The 22,580-nt window shown below is 37.0% G+C and overlaps 1 protein-coding gene across 4 annotated transcripts in view; it reads left to right on the top strand.

Moving 5' to 3' along the window:
* Positions 1-21,364, top strand: part of LOC111156775 (telomeric repeat binding factor 1) — a 34,328-nt gene extending 12,964 nt beyond the window's left edge. For 2 of the 4 annotated variants that reach the window (XM_022517844.1, XM_022517843.1), the window contains exons 5-10: positions 3,072-3,221; positions 4,116-4,222; positions 8,124-8,180; positions 9,722-9,813; positions 16,105-16,211; positions 20,205-21,364. In XM_022517844.1, coding sequence (XP_022373552.1) covers positions 3,072-3,221; positions 4,116-4,222; positions 8,124-8,180; positions 9,722-9,813; positions 16,105-16,211; positions 20,205-20,381 — 690 coding nt within the window. In that variant the 3' untranslated portion in view covers positions 20,382-21,364. The remainder of the gene's footprint in view (positions 1-3,071; positions 3,222-4,115; positions 4,223-8,123; positions 8,181-9,721; positions 9,814-16,104; positions 16,212-20,204) is intronic. The other 2 variants (XM_022517846.1, XM_022517845.1) reach the window with 1 other exon arrangement.
* The last annotated feature ends 1,216 nt before the right edge of the window (positions 21,365-22,580 follow it).

Here is a 22,580-nt window from a genome sequence, read left to right as displayed (position 1 = left end):
GGGGCGCCTGGGTGGCCCAGTGGGTTAAGCCGCTGCCTTTGGCTCAGGTCATGATCTCAGAGTCCTGGGTTCGAGCCCCGCATCGGGCTCTCTGCTCTCTAGGGGAGCCTGCTTCCTCCTCTCTCTCTGCCTGCCTCTCTGCCTGCTTGTGATCTCTCTGTCAAATAAATAAATAAAATCTTTAAAAAAAAAAATAGTTTTATACATTTTTAGTGAACTTTTTATTGAACAGTAGCATACTATTAGTAGCATACATGTACAAGTGTATAAAAAGATGTGTTTTTGCGAAAGAAACATGCTTTTGTAATGACCTCCTAGATCAGGAAAATGAACATTGCCCACACCCTCCTGTCACTGTCCCTCCCATCTTTTCAAGGATAGCCATTATCCTGACTTGTAACATCCAAGATTAGTTCTACTTGTTTCCATATTTTATGTAATGTAATCATTTAGCAAGGGTTTTGTTTTTGTTTTAGATTTTATTTATTTGACAGAGACAGCGAGAGAGGGAACACGTGCAGGGGGAGTGGGAGAGGGAGAAGCAGACTCCCTCTGAGCAGGGAGCCCAATGCAGGGCTCGATCCCAAGACGCTGGGATCATGACCCGAGCCGAAGGCGGACGCTTAATGACTGAGCCACCCAGGTGCCCCCATATAGCAAGTTTATGTGAGATTGATCCATGGTGTTGCTTGTAACAACAGTTGACTTAGTCTCATTGTTCCATTATTAGAATATGCAACTTAGGGACGCCTGGGTGGCTCAGTGTGTTAAAGCCTTTGCCTTCAGCTCAGGTCATGATTCCAGGGTCCTGGGATTGAGCCCCACATCGGGCTGTCTGCTTAGCAGGGAGTCTGCCTCCCCCCTCAATCTGCCTGCCTCTCTGCCTACTTGTGATCTCTGTCTGTCAAATAAATAAATAAAATCTTAAAAAAAAAAAAAAAATAGAATACTACTGTTGAGAAACATTTGATTTACTTCCAGTTTGGGGCTGTTACCTTCTTTTACACATCTTTTGTAGAACAAATAATACATGTTTCTGTTGGATATATACTTAGAAATAGAACTGATGGGTTGTAAGATTTACATATACTCGGTTTTAGTAGATTCTGCCAAACAGTTTTCCAAAGTGGTTATGTTATATCCGTTTGCTCAGTAGTGTGGAATAGTTCTACTTGCTTCACAGACCTGCTCTGTAGTTTTCCTTATAGTCATTCTGGCAAATATGTAGTAGCATCACATTGGGTTTTGGTTTCTCTTCCTTTGACTAGTGAAGTTGAGCACCTTTGAGCACACTTGTGTAGAGTTGGAGGTGATCACCTTAATCTGTTGAGGGACTGAGCGGAGTCAAGAGAAGGTTGAAGTTTTATTAAGGCTCCGTTTATTTCTAATTTGCTTTTGTTTCCAAAGTATAAACCTCCACAGAGATTCCACCTGAAAGCTTGATGTGTTTATTGGGTTCCATGCCCCCTACTTTTTTGCCTTAACATGTGAGGTTACTGAAAAACCCCACTCTGTACAACACAGAAAAAAAAAAAAAAAAGCTTACAGCCAGTAAGTGTAAAAGGAAATGCTTAACCTCACTAGCATGAGTAATGAGGGCAATCCCAAGTAATGTATTGAAATAGTATTAACTAAACCTCAGGATGGCAATGATTAAAATACGTTAGAATACTAACGTTGGCTCAAACAGTGGAGAAATGGTAAGGCTGCCATACCTTCTCAGTCCTGTAAATTAGCTCATAAACTTTGGAGAGCATTTTAGCAAAATCTGAGTATGCATTCCAGCACTTCTACTTCTAGATAAGTCCCTAGAGTGACTTTTTATTTTTACTGCACATTTTAAAAGCCATGAAGATTTTCTTTTAAAGATTTATTTTAGAGAGAAAGCACGTGCATCCAAGTGGGGGGGAGGGAAGGACAGAGGGAGAAGGAGACTTTTAAGCAGACTCCCCATTGAGTACAGAGCCCAACTTGGGACTCATTCCCAGGACCCCGAGATCATGACTTGAGCTGAAATCAAGAGTTGGTCACTCAGCTAACTGAGCCACCCAGGCACCCCTAAAAGCCTTGAAGTTTTATTTAAAAAAAAAAAAAAAACAAAAAAACAGGTCCCACTAAGACAGTTGGTCTGGAGTAGAGACTAAGAAGTAGAATTTTTGAAGGTCCGGGAGCTTTTACTGTGCAACCAGTCTTGAAAGAACTGGTGTCCAAGACAAGCTTGTACTGTGCACAAGAAGACCTATAGAAAAATGTTTTAACAGTATAGCAGTAATAGAAAATAGCTTTTAGGGCGCGTGGGTGGCTCAGTGGGTTAAGCCGCTGCCTTTGGCTCAGGTCATGATCTTAGGGTCCTGGGATCGAGTCCCGCGTCAGGCTCTCTGCTCAGCAGGGAGCCTGCTTCCCTCTCTCTCTCTGCCTGCCTCTCTGTCTACTTGTGATCTCTGTCTGTCAAATAAATAAATAAAATCTTTAAAAAAAAAAAAAGAAAATAGCTTTTAAATGCTTTCAAAAGGCTGGAAGAATGGATGAATAAATGCTATTTTTGATGAGTGGAATGTTGTAATGAGAGTGAAAGTAGCTAGTCCTATAAAAATCAAATCAATGTGGATAAATGTCACAGAGTTGAGCAAATATAGCAAGTTTCGGAAAAGTACGCATATGCTAAATAGTACCATATATTTATGGTTACCTTCATTCTTAGTGCAAGTGTAAAGGAATGTGTGGATATGGTAAATTCTAATTTAGGATAATGGCTGCCTTGAGGAGAGGAGAAGCTAGAGGTGTAATCATTATGGTAGAAAAAGAGGGCTTCAGTTGTAAAGATGATGTTTTGTTTCTTAAATTTGGCAATGGACTTTCAAGTTCATAATTTATTTTTAAATCCTTATGTATGTGAAATACAAAGTAGTTTAAGTAAGAAAAAAATACATTGATGGGCCATTTAAAACAGAATTTTTAAAAATCTCATGTGTCTTTGAGTTTATAATGTGATTTTTTGAATTAAATAAGACAACATTTCTACCATCTTATTTATGATTTACATGTTAATTCATTTTTCCTATTGTCTTTAGCCTTTAAAAAGGAAATTGCATAAGGTAATCTCTCAGAGAGATACATTCCACTCAATTTTTCAGCACTTCAGCTACAACAACATGATGGAGAAAATTAAGAGTTACGTGAATTCTGTGATAAATGAAAAATCATCAGCCTTTCTTATGAAGGTATGCATACTTCAGAGAGACTCTAACAATAGAGTAAGGAGAGAATATTATAATAAAGGAGAATACTTGAAATAGAAATCCTTAAAAACTAATCAGAATTTTATTTAGTGATTTTTGTAGAATGACAAATTGTTGTAATCTAAAGGGTTTATTGGTGATCTTTGTAGTATTTTTAAACTTTTTTGAAATAAGAGTTGGGGAAATTTTTCAAAATAGAAAGTTGAAGGGAGAATAGATCAAAGGAATTTTTAGCATGTTTTTAGAAAAAAGAATTAGACTGAAGAAGGACCTTTAGAAAGATTTTTTTCATAACATTTTATCCTCAGTCTTGGCCTCAAAAAGTTTTAACTTATGTTATAGGGGAGCACTGATTAATTGAGTATAAATACCTGGAATTTTTATTTTTTAATTGTTATTTAATTGTTAAAAGAGTTTGTTTAGAGAGGCAGGGGAGAGAGAGAATCCCAAGCGCACTCTGTGCAGAGCATGGAGCCTGACGCAGGGCTCAATCCCACGACGCTGAGATGATGACCTGAGCCTGAATCAGGAGGCAGATGCTTAACAGACTGAGTCACCCAGCTGCCTCTATCTGGACTTTTTATTGATTTTTTTTCCTAAGTAACCTTTTATCTTAAAATTGCCTACTAAGTGCCCCATGTATCAAACAGATGTACAAAGAAATCTTCTCTGTAAGACTTATAAACCAAGCAGGTGACTAAAGCAGCTGCTGTTGATGATAGTTACTGGAGAAAACACAACACAGTCCCTTTCTTGACCGGTAGTGACCAGATACTTTAGTTATGACTATCAAAGAATTAGACGGCTTAATTTTAATGTTACTTGTTCAGAATGGTGTAATGGATTCCTTTCTCTTCAACAACTCCATTTTTTAAGGCAGCAGCAAAAGTAGTGGAAAGTAGAAGGGCAAGAACAACTCAAGATAAACCTAATGGTAACAATGTTGAAGTGGAAACTGAAGCTAATTTGGATGTGGGAAAAAGGTTTGTAAATTCATTAATATATTTTTGTTTCATGGATTCATGTTTATGTGAAAGTGTTGCTAATGATCCATTTTTTAAAAAATAATTTATTATAGAGGGTATGTTTTACTGATTAGTAACATTTGGATATTTGGAGTACTGTACAGTTACTTTATAATTTATACAAATTGTTGTATATACTAAGCAAAATAGTACAGTTTAAATAGTGTGAGTAATACCATTTACCATCCTCAGGCAACGTATGCTCTGGAACAGTGTTGAGGTTGGAAACTTGAATCCTCTATGCCCCTTAGATCTCAGATCCCACATGCCATCATCAGTGTGCCTCGCTATACTAAGGGTTATTCTAGTATTTTTTTTTTTTTAAGATTTTATTTCTTTATTTGACAGAGAGAGAGATCACAAGTAGGCAGAGAGAGAGAGAGAGAGAGAGAAGGAAACAGGCTCTCCGCTGAGCAGAGAGCCTGACTCGGGACTCGATCCCAGGACTCTGGGATCATGACCTGAGCCAAAGGCAGAGGCTTTAACCCACTGAGCCACCCAGGTGCCCCTTTAGTATTTTAAGATACTGTTCGTGGGGCACCTGGGTGGCTCAGGTGGTTAAGCCTCTGCCTTCGGCTCAGGTCATGATCTCCAGGTCCTGGGAACAGAGCCCCATGTAGGGCTCCTGGCTCAGTGGGGAGTCTGCTTTTCCCTCTGCCTCTTCCCCTGCTTGTGCTCTCTCTCTGTCTCTCTCTTTCTCTCAAATGAATAAATAAAATCTTAAAAAAAAAGAAAAAAAGATACTGTTCCTACATCTTCAGTAGTAGCCTAACCACTTCATCTGGTGCTGAACTGAAGACATTGTGATTTGCTTCATTGCTGGAGGGAAATGGGCTGTGTTGGTCCTACACATAGTAGTCCCCCTTGTCTGCTGGGGGATGCATTCCAAGACCCCCCATGGAGGCCTGAAACCACAGGAAGTACCAAACTCTATATATACTATATTTTTAAAAATTTTTTTTAATTTTTTAATTTAATTTAATTTTATTTTTAAAGATGTTTATTTATTTATTTGACAGACAGAGATCACAAGTAGGCAGAGAGGCAGGCAGAGAGAGAGAGGAGGAAGCAGGCTCCCCGCTGAGCAGAGAGCCCGATGTGGGGCTCGATCCCAGGACTCCAGGATCATGACCCGAGCCAAAGGCAGAGGCTTTAACCCACTGAGCCACCCAGGCGCCCCTATATACTATATTTTTAACTATATATACATACCTGTGATAAAGTTTATTTATAAATTAGATACAGTAAGAGATTAACAACAACAATAGAATAGTAGAATGTAATAAAAGTTATATGATTGTGGTCTCTTCTCTCTCAGAACATCTGAGTTCTGAGACAGTGTGAGGATGTGAGCTGATAAAATGCCTACGTGATAAGATGAAGCAAGAAGAACAATGCAGGCATCATGACCTGGTCATCATGACATAGTGTTAGGCTGATGAGATCGTCAAGAGGAGGATCATCTTCCAGGTGCAGTTGGCCATGGGTAACAAAAACTGGAAAGCAAAACCACAGATAAGGGGGACTACTGTATTGAGAGACAAAATCAGTCTCCAAAATTATTTCTTTAGGGATTTTCAAGGGTAATTTTTACCTTTTGTTTTGGCTTTAGAAGCTAACCTTATTGAAGAAGATAAACTCTACCACTATCAAGTTCTTTTCTGTTGAACCTGTGGTCCATTGCCTCTCTTCTTCTACCCTTAACCCAAGGCCAGATGTCAAATCCGTGTCTTCTCTGGATGAGTGGATTTGGCAGTGGATGTAATATCACTCTTTTTTCTTGGTCCTGTGACTTGAGTGCTGCAGGCTCCTCATCTCAGCTACTTATTTAGAGGTGGGGGTGGGGGTTCAAGTTGGACGGACATGCATTGCTTATACCTCAGGACTAAGCTTAGTCATTATTGTCTATCCTTGTCCCTACCTATCTGTGATCTGCTCCCTCACTGGTCTTCCACCAAACTCTATTAAGGTCTTATTGTTTTCTAAGATCCATTTTAAGAAGTAGAGGTCATTTTTATTGGCTAAATTATTTCATTCTGTTTAGGAAATCCAAGTTAAATAGTAATACCCAAACCAAGTACTTGTGGAGCCTAGCCTTCCAGCCCAGTGTAATACTGCTTTAAAATCAAATTAAAACTTGCTGTGGTTCATGCAGATAACTAACACATTTCCTATGTACTCATTTAGACTGCTAGCTTACTTCAGACGCCTCTTACACAAGACGCGATTTAATGTGTAAGCAGAACTGTTGATGTTCTCATCTGTCTCTCTGTATCCTGGCTCTCCTCACACGTCCAGTTAACTCCCCAAGTGTTGTAAATCCCATCTCCATGCTTCTTTAATATAGTCTTTCTTATTACTTGTATCCTAGGTTATTACTTAGCTTTGTACCATATAAATCCATCTTTGACATGACTTCTAGAATTAGTGTCCCACAAAAATAAACCTATTTAAATCACTTTCCAACTTAATAATCTCTTTTGGCTTTCTTTTTCCTACTAGATGAGTTAGAGTTTATTGGCATGGCAAGCCTTACAAGGCCCCTTTCTGGTTTTTTTGTTTGTTTGTTTGTTTTTCATATACAACCTTATCCCTAAGCTTATCCTCTCCTGCCCACATACATGGTACTTTCTAGCAACACAGAATTTCATCCTGATCCTCAAATATTAAAAGCTTTTTCATGCCTGTCTCTTGCTTCAATTTTGAATTCCCCTCTTTTTGTTGTCTCAAAGCAGCCCCTTACTTGCCATTCAGGGCCTAGCTCAAAGATCCCCTATGTTTTACTGAGCTCTCTGATCAGTTGTCACTTCTGTGCTCCTGCAGCATTGAGTCACATTTCTATAAAAGGACTTCTCTTGGATGGTAACATACCTATTTATCTTTTTGTATTTCTCACTAGACTGAGAATCTTTCAAAGTTTCTTAATTAGCTGTGTATCCTTGGTACTTAGTTCATTACCTGGTGTATATTAGAATTTGCAATGCACTAGACCCAGAGAATAAAACTAGAGACAAAATGAAGATCAAGAACCAAGCAAATCTCAAGACCACCCTGGAGCAAATAGAATCAGGACAAGTAAAGCATCAGATTCACCAGTATCAGGACAAAAATCAGCAGGACACAGGTGAATAAGGGTAGAATCAGAAATGTGATTGTGAAATCAGACAAATAATAGGAAAGATGAAACCTTCATATCAATGGTAAATGAAATAAAAACTTTGATAAAGCTTATAAACTATTTTGAGGCAATAAGAATTATAGACAGGAAACAGGAACTGAGGCAGACATTACATAATTTGTTGTTAAAATGTATAGACTTAAATGCTGAAGAAGTTGAGATGGAAGCCTCATGGAGGGGTGAGTATTGTGCAGGTCCTTGAAGGATAGTTAGGATATTTACAGTTAGATGAAGAGGAAATGTCATTTTAGGATAGAAGAATAGTTCCAGTGAAGGCACAAAGGTGTAAATGGTTATGCTGTGTTTTTGGAAGCTAAGTTTAACTTGGGGCGGGACTTGTTAAAAAGTTCAGTTGGAGCCTAGTGGGGAGGGCAAGAAATTAAACTTAAATCCATGGAAATAAAGAGACATGGGAGAGTTTTTGAAAGAGTGACATGAATGCCTGATTACAACATTAATTCTGCTTAACTTACGTTTGTGAAAGCTTGATTTACTATCTGGTAAGTACATCTGGGCAAAATTATCCATGTTGTAATGGACTCTGTACGTCCTGATGTTACCAGGGTTTCTTTCCAAAGATACTTTGTATAAATTGAAATATGACTTGATTATGTAGTAAGTATTGACCTTGTGAAAAGTTTCTTTTGTTTACATTCTTACATATTTTTTCTTTTTTTAAAGTGTTAGTGACAAACAGTCTGCAACTGACTTCTCAGGGGGTACAGTGTCCTTATTGAGGTGAAGTACATGGACATTTTTCTTTTCTGTCTTTAAGATTTTTGATTGAAGTACTTCATGCAGACCTAGATGTTTTATAATAACTGTCATGTTGATGGTGTAATTTAGAGAATATCGTAGGTGCCTGATTATCTCAACATATATTCAAGACCTTCATGTGTCTTGAAGTTCCAAACTATGGAGACCCGCCTCTGGGATCCTGAGTTCTTACACATTGTTTCCACAAGGCCATTATTGGCATACATGTATAGGGAGTGCTTGAACTTAAAGCAGATGTTTAATAAACTCTTACTCTGTCCTAGAAAAAAGGTTATGTTGCCAGGGGTTTGGGGGCAGTTACTTTTCTGATGAATATCTCAAATTCTAATTTTATGAAATTACTTGAAACACTGTTTAGTCTACTAGAAATTTTGTGACAGACAATATAACGTGGCTCAGAGAACAAAAGGTCTGCATCAATGATTTTAGAGATAGAGCAGTTAGGATGCTGAATAGGAACCATAGTGGGAGGTTTTGATTTAGTGTGGGGGAGGAAGTCGTTGGAAATGAGGAATTGAGAGGTCAGGATTATATATGGGTTATCCACAAGAACATGGAAATAACATGATAAAACCATCACTTGAGTGTAGAAAAAGATCCATGAATGATAAAAAGTGTTTGCAAGGGTCTGAATAACTCTGAAGTATGGTAGACGTTGATACACATTAGTAGAATGAATCCACAAGGGCTAAGATTTCTTATGGAGGCAGGATCCTGAAAGTGGCGTTTGTTGGGAAATGGAAAGTATAGACACCCACCTCTGGGACCCTGTGTTCAAAGAAGGTAGAAGGCCGGTCTACTTGAGCAAGCCACAGAGAAATATTCTCTGTAAGGGATATTTTAGGCGAAGCGAAGAGGTAGGAGAACTGGTAAAGAGGTTGAGAATGGCATTCCAGAGAGCACAATAGAAAGTTTTGGGAGGAAGGGAACGGATTAGTAGGTTTCATGCATGGGTACTTAGGTGATGATACAGATTTTAGGTGGCGATAAAATCATTTCCTAAGTTTAGGTGAACTAATTTTTTTCATCTAAACTAGCTCCTTTATAAAATTGGAATAATACCAGCTTTGCAGGGTTGTCAAAATTTTGCCACACTCTGTTTCCAGACAACCTTCATTTCAAAAACACTCCTTTTGGAAGCTGTGAAGATAAGTGATACCTACCATTATGTGTAAAGGAATTTTAGAATTTAGGAGAGAATGAAAGTTAATAGCTGATAGTCTGAGGATTTTTTTTTTTCTTCACCTATCTAATTAGAAGGCCAAAAGAATCTTGATTTCTAAGTAGCTAAGATGGAGAAAATAAGTGATGGGAGGAGAGGGAAAGTTAGACAACAGAAATTTTAAGAGGCCAAAAGTTAAGATAGAGCACTCAGAGCACCAGAGGAAACAGGCCAAAGTAGAAGAAGGTCCTAAAATAGAGATTAAGACAAGTCAGCTACCTTCTTTCATTACTTTTCTACTCTTTGTGGAACCAATCCCATGCTTTTTTGTTCAATTTAGGTGTCACAAGAAGCTCATTCTATCTAAGTCAAAACACGGAAGCCAACAACAGGATTTTAGAAGGGAAGAAGAAAGAATGGAAATTCTTCAAAGTGAGTACTCATAGTACAGTTTTAGAAGTAGAGAATTGATGTGTCCTTGAAAGTGGTCCAGTCCTTGCCCTCCCTACTACAACACCCAGAGACACTTCAGAAAACCAAAGCACAAAGGATTAAATGCCATACCTTCTTAGAGTTAGAAAGTTATTACTTAATTTAAAAAGTTAGCTCTTCTGATTGCCTAGCTTAGAGTACTTATGCTATGATGGTACACTGCTTTTCTACCTTAACTTTATTCAGCAACTTGAAATATTTACTTAATCTGAAACATACCATTGTTATCATGATAGTTATGTTCTGTAAAGTTACTGTGGTTGGTGAATACTAAACATTACTGGGGAATTACAGGGTTAGATTCCTTTCAGCCTCTTGTCACCAGTTTTGTCAGCTGATAAATACATACCCTTGTTCAGTGTGTTTCTCTTTAAAGATACTAATATATAATGTTGATTCATTAACCTTGAATTTGTGGTCAAGTAGCAGTGTAACTCATGCCTGGATTAAGCTTTCTAACACATTTTTTTTCTGTTGGGAACATCCTAGTGTTCTTTCACTTGGGAACAGTAGACAGCATCTCCACAATACATCTTGGGGCCATTTTAAACAGCTGTAGTACCCCAAAACACAAACTGTTGCATTAAGTAGATTCTAAAAAAGACAGTTATTTATAACATTGCTAAAACATGAAGGCAAAGTATCACTTTGCTTAAGCTTAGCTGGGAGCACACATATCAGGTGAGATAATTTTTTTCTTTTTTGACAGCGATCACAAGTAGGCAGAGAGGCAGACAGAGAGAGAGGGGGAAGCAGGCTTCCCGCTGAGCAGAGAGCCCGATGTGGGGCTCTATCCCAGGACCCTGGGATCATGACCTGAGCCGAAGACAGAGGCTTAACCCACTGAGCCACCCAGGCACCCCCCTTTTTATTTGCTCTGTTCATGTCCACCAGTGACCACAAAAGCACAATACATGAAAGTGTATTGATTTTAGAGGTACAAATTATTAGCAGGGAAGTAAATTCACAAATACAGAATCCATGAATAATGATGATTGACTGTGGCATCTAGCTACCCTCCTTATTGGATTTAGAATTTATTCTTATAAAAGACATTGCTTGATTTAAAAAACACACAACAATAACCAACAAAAAAAATCCTTAAAAGTAGTCCGTAAGAGCACCTGGGTGGCTCAGATGGTTGGGCATCTGCATTCGGCTCGGATCATGATTCCAGGGTCCTGGAATCTAGCCCCATGTCGGGCTGCCAGCTCAGTGGGGAGTCTGCTTCTGCCTCTGCCTCCCCTTCTTGTGCGCTGTCTCTCTCTCTCTCTCTCAAATGAATAGATTAAAAAATCTTTTAAAAAGTCCATAATTGTTTTAAATTACAAATCTTTAAAAAAATATTTATTTATTTGTCACAGAGAGAGAGAGCACGCACAAGCAGAGTGGCAGGCAGAGGCAGAGAGAAGCAGGTTCCCTGCTGAGCAAGGAGCCTGATGTGGGACTTGATCCCAGGACCCTGGGATCGTGAACTGAGCCGAAGGCAGTGGCTTAACCGACTGAGCCACCCAGGCGTCCCTTAAATTACTATTTGATTGTAAGTTTCTCCTTGGTATGTATTCCGTCAGCAAATGTTCACTGAACCTACACTACATTCTAGATACTGTGTGAATGAATGACTGAATAAGTACATGCATGCAAGGATTTTTTTTAAACTTCATCGATCCACACCTAGCAGCTTGTGGTCAATATGAAAGTAATAGATGCACCAGCTTGATGCCAAGGACATAGTAGGGCTGCAATAAGCATTAATTGAATACATTCATAATTGACGGCTGGTGACAGGGCCAGTATTAACTAGTATTTGTAAATTAAAGCTCTAAAACATTTACATCCACAGATACTGTCGTCTTCATTTTAAAAATGGTAAAGTTAAACTCAAATAACTGCTTCATGTTGTTATTCCAAAATTGTTCTGCATCTACTACTGCAAAATGGCTAGGAATCATAATTCTAAGCTAAAATAATTTGGGGATTCTGGACTTTTAACTTCATAATACAAAATTCAAAGAAGTAGAAGCATATTTTTTTAGATTCTAAGTAGTTGATTAGTAGTTAAACTCTGAGAACTGTAACCTCATTACAGACTGGTTTGACAGTGACTGGATATTGAGCCTAGAAGACCTTGAGTTTTAGTACATTTTTTGACTTTTTGTTAGATGTTAGTAATATATGCATACCCATTTTTTTTTACTTCTAGTTTGCTTAAAAGGTATGCAGTATCCTCTCCATAGAGGATATTAGTTTTGTTTATGCTGAATTTTTTCAGATTTGTAAAATTGCCATGTACTTTTAAAAAATCAGATGATTCAGAGAACTTGAAAGAAAGAAAATCAACTAAATTCTTTCTGTGCAGAAAAAACTTACTAGCATTCAGTGAAATGATGTGTAAACTCATTTAATCTTCAACAACCTTGCAAGTACCTTTTTAAAAAAAAAATCATCCCCATTTTACGGGTGAAGCCACTACAAAAAGAAATTAAGTAAAATATACTTGGTCACAGAAATAGTGAACTGAACTAGAATTTGCAGTTAACCTTCTTGGGGTGCCTGGGTGGCTCAGTCAGTTAAGCGTCTGCCTTCGGCTTAGGTCATGATCTCAAGATCCTGGAATCAGGCCCCATGTTGGGGCTCCCTGCTCAGTGGGAGCCTGCTTCTCCATGTCTGCTACTCCCCCTGCTTGTGCACTCTCTCTCTTTCACTCTCAAATAAATAAATAAAATCTAAAAAAAAAAAAAAAAAAAAAAATTGACCTTTTTTAAATAAGCTCTATGGCCCAACATGGGGCTTGAAGTCACAACCCCAAGATCGAGAGGTTCATGCTCTGCCAGCTGAACCAGCCAGGCCAAATCGGACACTGACTGCAGCGCCCATGCTTTTAATTGCTGGACTAGACTATGTCAGTGGAAAAATAGTCAAACAAAAATTCAGAAAAATGTGATTAGATTACATGTTACTTTAAAACACATTAACATTTTGAATTTCATGTAGATGCTATTTCGTAGGAAGTATATCAATAATCTGTATGATTCCTCCAAAATGAAGGATATAGAATATGAAATGCTTCAAGAGGGTGAATCAGGTTGCCTCTGTAATCTTAAATTTAAATTTTAGAGTGTTGAAGGACTTTATCTAAAAAGGGTGGTATTAGCCAACAACAACAAAAACTTCTCCCACTAATTCCCAGTTTTTCAATTACTTGAAATTAATAATTGAATTAATTTTTAAATTATTTTGTATGATAAAAGTTTGTAGAATTCTCTTCTCTAGCCATAATTTCCAAAGTAGTTTAATCTATTTAAACTGATTTATCGCTGATTACCAATCCTTTGACCGTCATGTCCTCATTCTATACCTCTTGTTTTGCTACATTTTTTTAAAAAGATGGGATTATAAGTACTATATTTCTAAATATTTACATCACTGAGAAGCTCTGCCCTTCTTTTTTCTTTTTGGGGTGAGAAAGGGAATTTACTGCCTTGTACTCATAATTTCAGAGGTACATTAGCTAGTGACAAGTGTGGCTGGCTGGATCCAGCTGCTCAAGCATTTTTGTCAGACCTGGTTCCTCTGTGTCCCTCAGCTCTACTTTCCTCTGTGATGGCTTCCCTTCCGGGAAGACTCTCTTCAAGTGGCAACGCCTGACAGATTCTCCTGTCATCATTGAAGTGGAAGATGTTCTTTTCTTTTTCTTTTCTTTTTTTTTTTTAATTGAAGTATAGTTGACACACAATGTTGCGTTGGTTGTGTGTGTTTAGTGTAATAATTGGACAGCTCTATGTATTATGCTATGCTTACTCCAACGGTAGGTACCATCTGTCTCCATACTTCATTATTACAATAAAAAAGCCACTGACATAGGGACTATGCTGTACCTTGAGTGTGTACTGTTTTTTGCTTAAAGGGAAATTTAGCTAAACGTAATATTCTTCAGAGATACTTTTCTTAAAACTTTGCAGATACTGATCCATTTTTTGACTTTATAAGTGCTGCTATGGGCAAGTCTAATGTCAGCCTTTCTTCCTTCTTTGTATATGAGTTGCCTATTATTCATAGATTCCCAGATCTTTTTTAATATGTGCATTTAATGCTATAAACTCCCCTTTAAGTACTGCTTTAGTTTCATCCCACAGATTTTAAGATGTTGTTTTTTTCATTTAATCCAAGATATTTTTTTCATTTCCCTTAAGACTTTCTCTTTGACTTCTGGGCTATTTAGAAGCTGTCTGTTTAATTTCCAAATAATTAAGGGTATTTCAGATATCTTTCTGTTAGTGCTTTCCAATTTAATTCTGTTTGGGACTGCAAATATACTTTGTAGGATTCTTTTTTTAATTTAAGATTTGTTTTCTAGTACATGATAGGATCTGTGTTGGTGAGTGTTGATATGCACTTGAATGTGAATTCTGTTGTAAAATATCAGGTCAAGTAGATTCATAGTGCTGTTCAGATTTTGTGCGTGCTTGCCTATTTTTGCCTGTTCGTTCCACCAATTACTGAGAGACAATATTAAAACCTGTAATTATGAATTTCGTTGTTAATTATTAATCTGTGCTAATTTAATTTCCTTTTCTGCTTTTTTAGTCTTCTTGCACCTGTTTAAACAATTTGCAGTATGAAAATCTCTGTTCGTAACTAGTGTGGTTTCCATTTTCCTGACTGGAGCCTGACCAGCACATAGAGTCTGTTCCTGCAACAATGCCAAATTATCTAAATTACTGTAGTTTCATAATAACTCAGTATTTGATAGGGAAATTCCCTTCATTTTACTGTTCTTCAGGAATATCTTGACAATTCTTGGTGTTTTAATCTTCCCTGTTGTCAGGGAAAACCTGCTACCACTCCACAGGTGCCAGAAGTAGCCAATACGACTTAATGAGTCAGAGCAGAACAGTTCATTACGGCACAACAAGTAGCATGGTGTCAGCATGATTGTGTTGGATTCTTTATTCCAAGTCTCACAGGCGGTGTGGTGGCCCCAGATAGATGCTGTGCAGGCAGAGAGGTTGTACTGTAACTGAGAAACTTGGTGCCAAGGGCCTGCCTCTTTTGGAGTAAGCAGCAAAACAGTATTGCAAACGGGATAGCAAAACAGCCAGTCCCCTCCCCAAGAGAGGGTAGTTACATGGTGGTCAGGCTGTGGTTCCTTTGACCTGCTTGGGTACCTATTTGACTAGAAAACTGTTTAGTATCAGGAAACAAATAAACCTTGTACATTCAGCAAAAACTGTAGGGATGCTCAGGGCTGGTGGTGAACTACTCATAACACATATAATTTTAGAATAATGTTAAGTTCTACAAAAAGCCCTGTTGAAATTTTCATTTGAAAGTGCATTTTAACAGTAAGTACTTTTGGAAAGAACAAACACAGTTATTATATATTAGTATTAATTATAGACTTTATATTAATTATGTTGTCTTCCTATGCATGAACAGAAGCACATTACTGTATTTAGATTGTCATATATTTTCTTATAATGTGTAGTGTGTATATATATATCTATATATATATACACACACACACATATATGATGGAGGTTTATAATTTACTACATAGAGATCTTGACCTCTGCTAGGTTTATCCCTAAGAATATTATATTTTCGTTTTGTAAATAATTATATATTTTATATTGTAAATATTATCTTTTTGATTGTTTCAAATATTTTAACTATTGCTAATGAACAAATACTATTGAGCTTTATTGATCTTCTATCCAGCCATCTAAACTCTTTAATTCTGTTTGTAGATTCTTTAAGATTTTTTATATAAACAGTTTTTTTTCAGTTAACAGTTCTCTTTTCAGTTAGGTATGCATCTTGTCTTACTAAACTGACTATGACTAAGAAAGAAGAAATGAAGGAAGGGCTGTAGTTCTTACACTAGGTTAAATATTCCTTAAACATTATCTTAAGAAAATTTCAACAATCCTATAAGATAAAATATTATTCCGTTTTTTAACAGATGATGAAAAAGGACAGGTTCTGGGAGGTTGAGATAACTTGTTTAAAGACATAAAAGAATCAGCATTCAATATCCGCTATTTTCAGAAACTGATCTTTGCATTGTACTCTGCTGCTTCCAGATTCAAAGGGGAAAAAATTAAGCAGATAGAGTTCTTTTTATTTAAAATAGCTAAGTACTAGATAGAATTTCATGGTAACCTTTAAAAATATCCCCCTTTTGATTTTAATGTGAAGCAATTTTTGATGATTTTTTTCTACTTCTAGGTGAAAGAATGAGAAGACTCAGGAGACAAGCTGCTGAGAATAAGAGACGACGTGTTTTGAATAGTCAGCCAGGAACTTCTAAAAAACCACAATCTAGGAAAAAACAGGTATTTATTATATTTAAATAAGACTTAATGGACATTAATTCAATTATTTCAAATTATTTCTGCTCAACCATGGAAGATCTTGAATGTAAAATGTTTCCACTTCACCATCTTTGATTTTGCCATGTTGGATTAATTGGCCAATCCTAATAAGTTCCAAAAAAAAAAAAAAAAAAAAAAACTTCACTTGTATTTTTAAAACAGCCCTAAGTTGGATATTGATAATGACATTTATTTAGAATTATTGTGATACTATCATAAGGTCTATTTATCAATGTAAAGTGGGACTTAAATCCACATTATAAGCTTTTATATTCTTATCTTCCTAATCAGGATCCTATTTATTTATTTATTTATTTTTAAAAAGATTTTATTTATTTATTTGACACAGAGAGAGAGGGAGATCACAAGCAGGCAGAGAGAGGGGGGGAAGCAGGCTCCCTGCCAAGCAGAGAGCCCATGCGGGGCTTGATCCCAAGACCTTGAGATCATGACCCGAGCCAAAGGCAGGGGCTTAACCCACTGAGCCACCTGGGCGCCCCTGGGGATCCAATTTAAATATGGTCCTTCTGTGCTTTAAAAAAAGAAGAAACCATTTGATAGGGAATTTTTTTATTCAGAAAGTTAAGATGGGTCAATTTTAGGACTCACTTCATTTCTGCACTCAGTGTTTATAGTCCTATGTCATCTGTCCAGTGCCTCAAACCATTGTTTCCTGTATTTTATCTGGTTTTCTAGTTTTTTATAGCAAGTGAATAAATCTATCCTTTTTATCACAGCTAGAAGTTGAAGGTGATCTAGTACTTTTCTTATTCTCCTTTATTTAAGATGTGATTTTCTTTTACCCCTTTGAAAAGCTATTTGTAAATAGTTCATGTTGAGACAAGGGCTAGGGTCAAATTCCAGGCTACTGGGAATATCTTTTGTGTCTGAAGTGAACATAGTAAGCAGTTCCTACTTCATGAGCTTTTGTATTGTATCAGATATCATCTGTGCACTCTATTAAAGGTAATTCATTCATATTTGAACAAGAAAAACTGTCATATGTATGAAATTTGCATGAACCAAGGACTACTTTTTAAAATTGAACAAAACTGTAGCAGCTTCTTACACACCAGAAATTCTTAACTTGGGGACTATAAAAGTGATATTTTAAGGTTAGTCTAAGTGGCCTCTGAAATGTTCTGTGAAATTGGGTATGTCTTCACTTGTCTGTGAAATGGATCCATAGCTTTTATTATTCTCAAAGATTTATGTGACCCCAAAGATTAATAACCCACTGCTGAAGTACTTTTAATCGGTAAATCCATCTCTCTCTTTTTTAAACTCCTCACCCACACACGGAAAATTTACATCTCCTTTGGTTTTGCATCAGTGACAAGCAGTGAATTGAAATTTGTAGGAGTGGTGACTGATGAGAGAAGTGGCTGGGTTGGTCACCGCAGACTGCCACTGGAGGATGTCCTCTTGGTCTTTGTCTAGAGATCAAGTAGCCATGCGCACCATGCACTCAGGACAGCCCAGTTGCCAGGACATGGCACCTCAGACAAACTTCTACAAGGGGTTTAATTATGGTCAGTGCCAGTTTTATGGCATTGAGCCGTACACGAGAGTTTTCATCTCAGGTTTGTCTTCTTGAAGCCACCTTGAGTTCTTTTTAATAGTGCATCAGACAACTGAGTTCGAATTTTTTAATTGTAGTGAAATATACATAACAAAATTTACACTTAACTATATTAAAGTGTATATAGTTCAGTGGCATTAAACACATTCATATTGTTGTGCCATTACCACCGTCCATCCACAGAACACTTTTCAACTTGAAAAACAAAAACTATATCCATTAGGAGCACCTGGGTGGCTCAGTCATTAAGCATCTGTCTTCGGCTCAGGTCATGATCCCAGGGTCCTGGGATTGAGTTCCCCATCGGGGTCCCTGCTTGGCGTCCCTCTCCCGCTCCCACTGCTTGTGTTCTTTCTCTCACTGTGTCTCTCTGTCAAATAAATAAATAAAATCTTTAAAAAAAAAAAAAAAAAAAAGCTATACCCATTAAACCCTGACTCCCTATTTGCCCCTCTCCCATGCCTCTGGCAACCACCATTCTACTTTCTGTCTCCAAGTTTGACTGTTTTATGTACTTCTCCTACAAGTGGAATCCTACAATAATGTCCTTTTGCGTTTGACTTCCTTCACTTAGCGTAATGTCCTCAGGTTTCATCCATGTTACAGTATGTGTCACAATTAACTTGCTTTTTAAGGATAAATGATATCACTGTATTTATATACCACATTTTGTTTATCCATCCATCCATCAGCAGATAACTTGGATTGCTTCCAACTTTTGCCTACTAACGCTGTTACCAACATGTGTGTACAGATTTCTCTTCAAGTCTCTGTTTTCCCTAATGGTTAGTGATGTTAAGCACCTCTTCATGTACTTATTGGCCGTTTGTGTATCTTTGGAGAAATGTCTATAAAGTTCTTTGCTCCTTTTTTAACTTTTTTATAGCTTTGTAGTAAAACATAATAACAAAATTTTTCTTAATCCGTCTTAAGTGTATGGTTCAGTGGCATTAAGTGCATTCACATTGTTTATGCAACCAATTTCTGTGACTTTTTCATATTGTGAATCTAAAACTCTGTACCCATTAAACAGTTTCTCATTCTCCCTTCTTCCCATCCCCTGGCATCCACTATTTTACTTTGTTTCTGTGAGTTTGACTATTCTAGATACCTCACGTAAGCGAAATCCTTACACTATCTTTTCATGACTTGATGAATGGATTTTTAAAGAAAATAGGAAATTCAGCTGGGGAAATTAATCCTAGTCTTGACACAGTACATAATCACTCAGAAGTCATTTGCTCCTTAAGCATGTCAGCAGAAGGGGTAGGTTAGTTGGTCACTCATAGCAAAAGCCAACTATCAATAATTTTTTTTCCTATGTATGGTACTAATTTGATTTTTAAGAAATTTTTAGCTGTTTTCTCCAAAAGAAAACAGTATGTTTTGAATTGATCTTTTTTAGTTGCATTTTTAAGAATTTGTTTTAGGGAAAATTTGAGGTTTATGGCTGTGTATACTTTGCCTAACATAGACCTGGGTTTTTACTGGGTTCATTAGTAAAATAGTAAATATTTAAATATTAAAATTTAAATTAAATATTAAGTATTAAATATTCATAAGTTCTATTTAGAGTTACATGGGAAGTACTAGTACTAAGCAGTACTAGTCTGGGGATGCCTGGGTGGCTCAATCAGTTGAGCGTCTGACTCTTGGTTTTGGCTCAGGTCTCAGGGTTGTGGGATCCAGCTGAGCCCTGGGTTGGGCTCCCTGCTCACCGGGGAGTCTGCTTCTCTGCCTCTGCCTCTTTTTGTGAGCATGTACTCTCTGTCCCTCTCTCTCTCTTTCTCTTTCTTTCCAGAATTAATAAATCTTTTTTTAAAAGTGCGAGGGGAGAATAGCAGTTTGATAACAATTGTAGGAAAGCATCGCAAGAGACAATGTAGGCTCAAAGTATGATGAATTGGGTTGGATTAGCTCTGTCACTCTGTAGCTGTCTGATTCTGGAGCAGCTGAGCTATTCTGTGCTTATGCGAAATGAACAGTAATAGTAAGGACCCTGAGAAATCTTATAAACATAAGTTCTTGCAGAAATCTAAGAAATACATATGCAAGTTCTTCCATCCTTAAGAAACTAATATTATTTTGATTAAAAGCAGTTGGATTGGGGTACCTGGGTGTCTCATTCGGTTAGGTGTCTGCCTTTGGTTCGGGTCATGATTGCAGGGTCCTAGGATCGAGCCCAGCATTGGGCTCCCTCCTCAGCAGGAATCTGCTTCTCCCTCACCCTCTGCCTGCCACTCGCCCTGCTTGTGCTCACTTTCTCAGTCAAATAAATAAATAAAATGTTAAAAAAAAAAAGTTGGATTTATAGTAAGTATGTTTTTTAAAGAATTGTTTCTGTGAATAACTGTTCTGCATTTTATCAAAAGGCATGGCTTTGGGAAGAAGACAAGAATCTGAGATCCGGTGTGAGGAAATACGGAGAGGGAAACTGGTCTAAAATATTATTACATTATAAGTTCAACAACCGAACAGGCGTCATGTTGAAAGACAGATGGAGGACTATGAAGAAGCTAAAACTGATTTGCTCAGACAGTGAAGACTAAATGTGTTTGTAAAAGCTTGATAAAAAGACAGTTAAATATTTTGGTCACTACCTTTTGTTTGAAAGTCAGTGGTCATTGATGTATCTTAAAATTTTTGTCTAAAGCATTACAGTATCATTATAGTATCACTTTGACTAATACAAAGACTTATGCTATAAGAGTAAGGTGATATGCCATCATTGCATTCTTTAAGAATCTTTTTCCTTTGATAAAATATAAATTTGTTGAACCCTGGTGCTTTCAGTAACCCTATCCTCAAATCCTATTCCGATTAAAAGAAAGTTGAAAAAATATATTTATTCCCATTAACCTATTCTGTGTTTGTAGGCTGACTTCATCTTTGTAACACACATTCAGGTGAAGTTTCTCTACAACTTGATTTAGGGCCTTAATATATTAGTTACTAATACATTTGTATATAGAATGATGCCTGTACAAAAGTAATCCATGAGTTGTAACATACTTAAATTTTCCTTTCAGTTGTTTCATATAGAGGAGGTAACTTAAAAATAGTAATACCCATAGGAGGAAAAGGTTTGTACTATTATCAAGAACAGCTTCATGTCTCATTAGGTACATTTAACTTTGTTCCAGTGTTAAAACTTTGATAAACATGGTTTTAAATCTGCTTTTAACCTGGTGTCATAAATGCCAGTTTCATTGACCTTTTTTTTTTCTGTATTTTCATTTAATACATCAGTATTGAGCCTAAGTGGTATTCTGTAAATGCTTAAATTAGTATTACCCATGATCATTTTAATGTCTGTGGTAATTGCTAAATAAACAAGGTCATTCATAATTGAACAGTTTTGAGTTTTGACAGCATTTTATTCTTCAGAGAATTTAGTCACAAGTGAAGAATTAGTGTTTTGAGTTACATGTGTTTTATTTAATGAGTGGAAATACTGAAGTACTGGTGTACACAGTTAAATGGTAGTTTTTAATAATTTAAATTTCATTTCTTATTAAAGTTGCATACATTACTTTCCTGTTGTTCCTGAAGTTATGTCTTTATGCATATAGTAAACAGAAATGTGGATAATTACTGTATGCTTCCTGATTCCATCTATCCCATTACCACTAGTTACTGTTAGTGTTTATTACAGACATGTTGATGGTAGTGCCAAAGTTAGCGACATGAGCCAAAATGGACCCCTAAGTAAACCTCATTCCATACATACCATAAATCATCAAATCCTAAGTTTCCACTAAATGTGAGATGCTCAATTATTTTATGTACTCCTAAAAAAGATCAGAGTAATTACACTGTAGTATGGTGCTTTCTTGAGAATTTTATTTTAGTTCTTGGAAGAGCTATTTTAGATTTATTTAAAGATAAATTTCTATCACATAATTTATGGATGCATAAAAAGGAGAAGCAAAATAAGTTCAATAATGTGTTTCTAAAACTATCTCCTATTGAGTCTGAAATCTTCTGAATTTTTTAATCAAAATTTTTGAGATAGTTACAGATTCATATGCAGTTGCTAAGAAATGATGCAGAGAGATTCCTTATACTTTTTTTGCTCTGGTTTTTCCATAAAACTACAGCATATCGCCATCATAATATTGATACAATTCAGTGTTATGCACATTTTCCTAGTTTTACTTGTATGGTAGGTGTGTATTTAGTTCTAAATGATTTATCACTTGTGTAGGTTCACATCTTCACCACCATAGGCAAGACCCTGACCAGCTCCCAACACCACAAGGATCCCTCCTGTTGCTGCTCCTCTCCCTCTTGCATCATTCCTCCAACCCCTGGCAGGCACTCATCTGTCCTCCATTTCTAAAATGTCATCTTTTTAGAAGTGTGACAGTGACATCACCAAAAATGGTGGGGTGGGGAGCTCCCAAGGCTTTTCCCTTGACTCAGACAACTATTAAACTGACAAAAACTGTTAAAAACCTAATTTTTGAAATTCTGGGATATAATCAAAACCTAAAACAACTGGAGCAATGCCTAATAAAGAGACACTAAGTTTTGTAAGAAATTCTTGGTATGGCTTGATGGTGCCAAAGGGGACACTTTGTTCTCACCTTGTTTTGACCTGTTTGACATTTCCCTGAGGGTTAAATTCAGAAATTGCCTTGGTTTTCACCCTCTGAGCTCTCGGGCTTTAAAAACCTATGGCCTAGGGGCACTTGAGTGGCTCAGTGGGTTAAGCCTCTACCCTTGGCTCAGGTCATCATCTCGGG

The sequence above is a fragment of the Enhydra lutris genome, unplaced genomic scaffold (assembly GCF_002288905.1).
Source record: "Enhydra lutris kenyoni isolate GAN:26980312 unplaced genomic scaffold, ASM228890v2 scaffoldscaffold49, whole genome shotgun sequence".
Classification (NCBI taxonomy): domain Eukaryota; kingdom Metazoa; phylum Chordata; class Mammalia; order Carnivora; family Mustelidae; genus Enhydra; species Enhydra lutris.
Note: the sequence above shows the minus strand (reverse complement) of the source record. Positions and strands in the feature narration are given on the sequence as shown.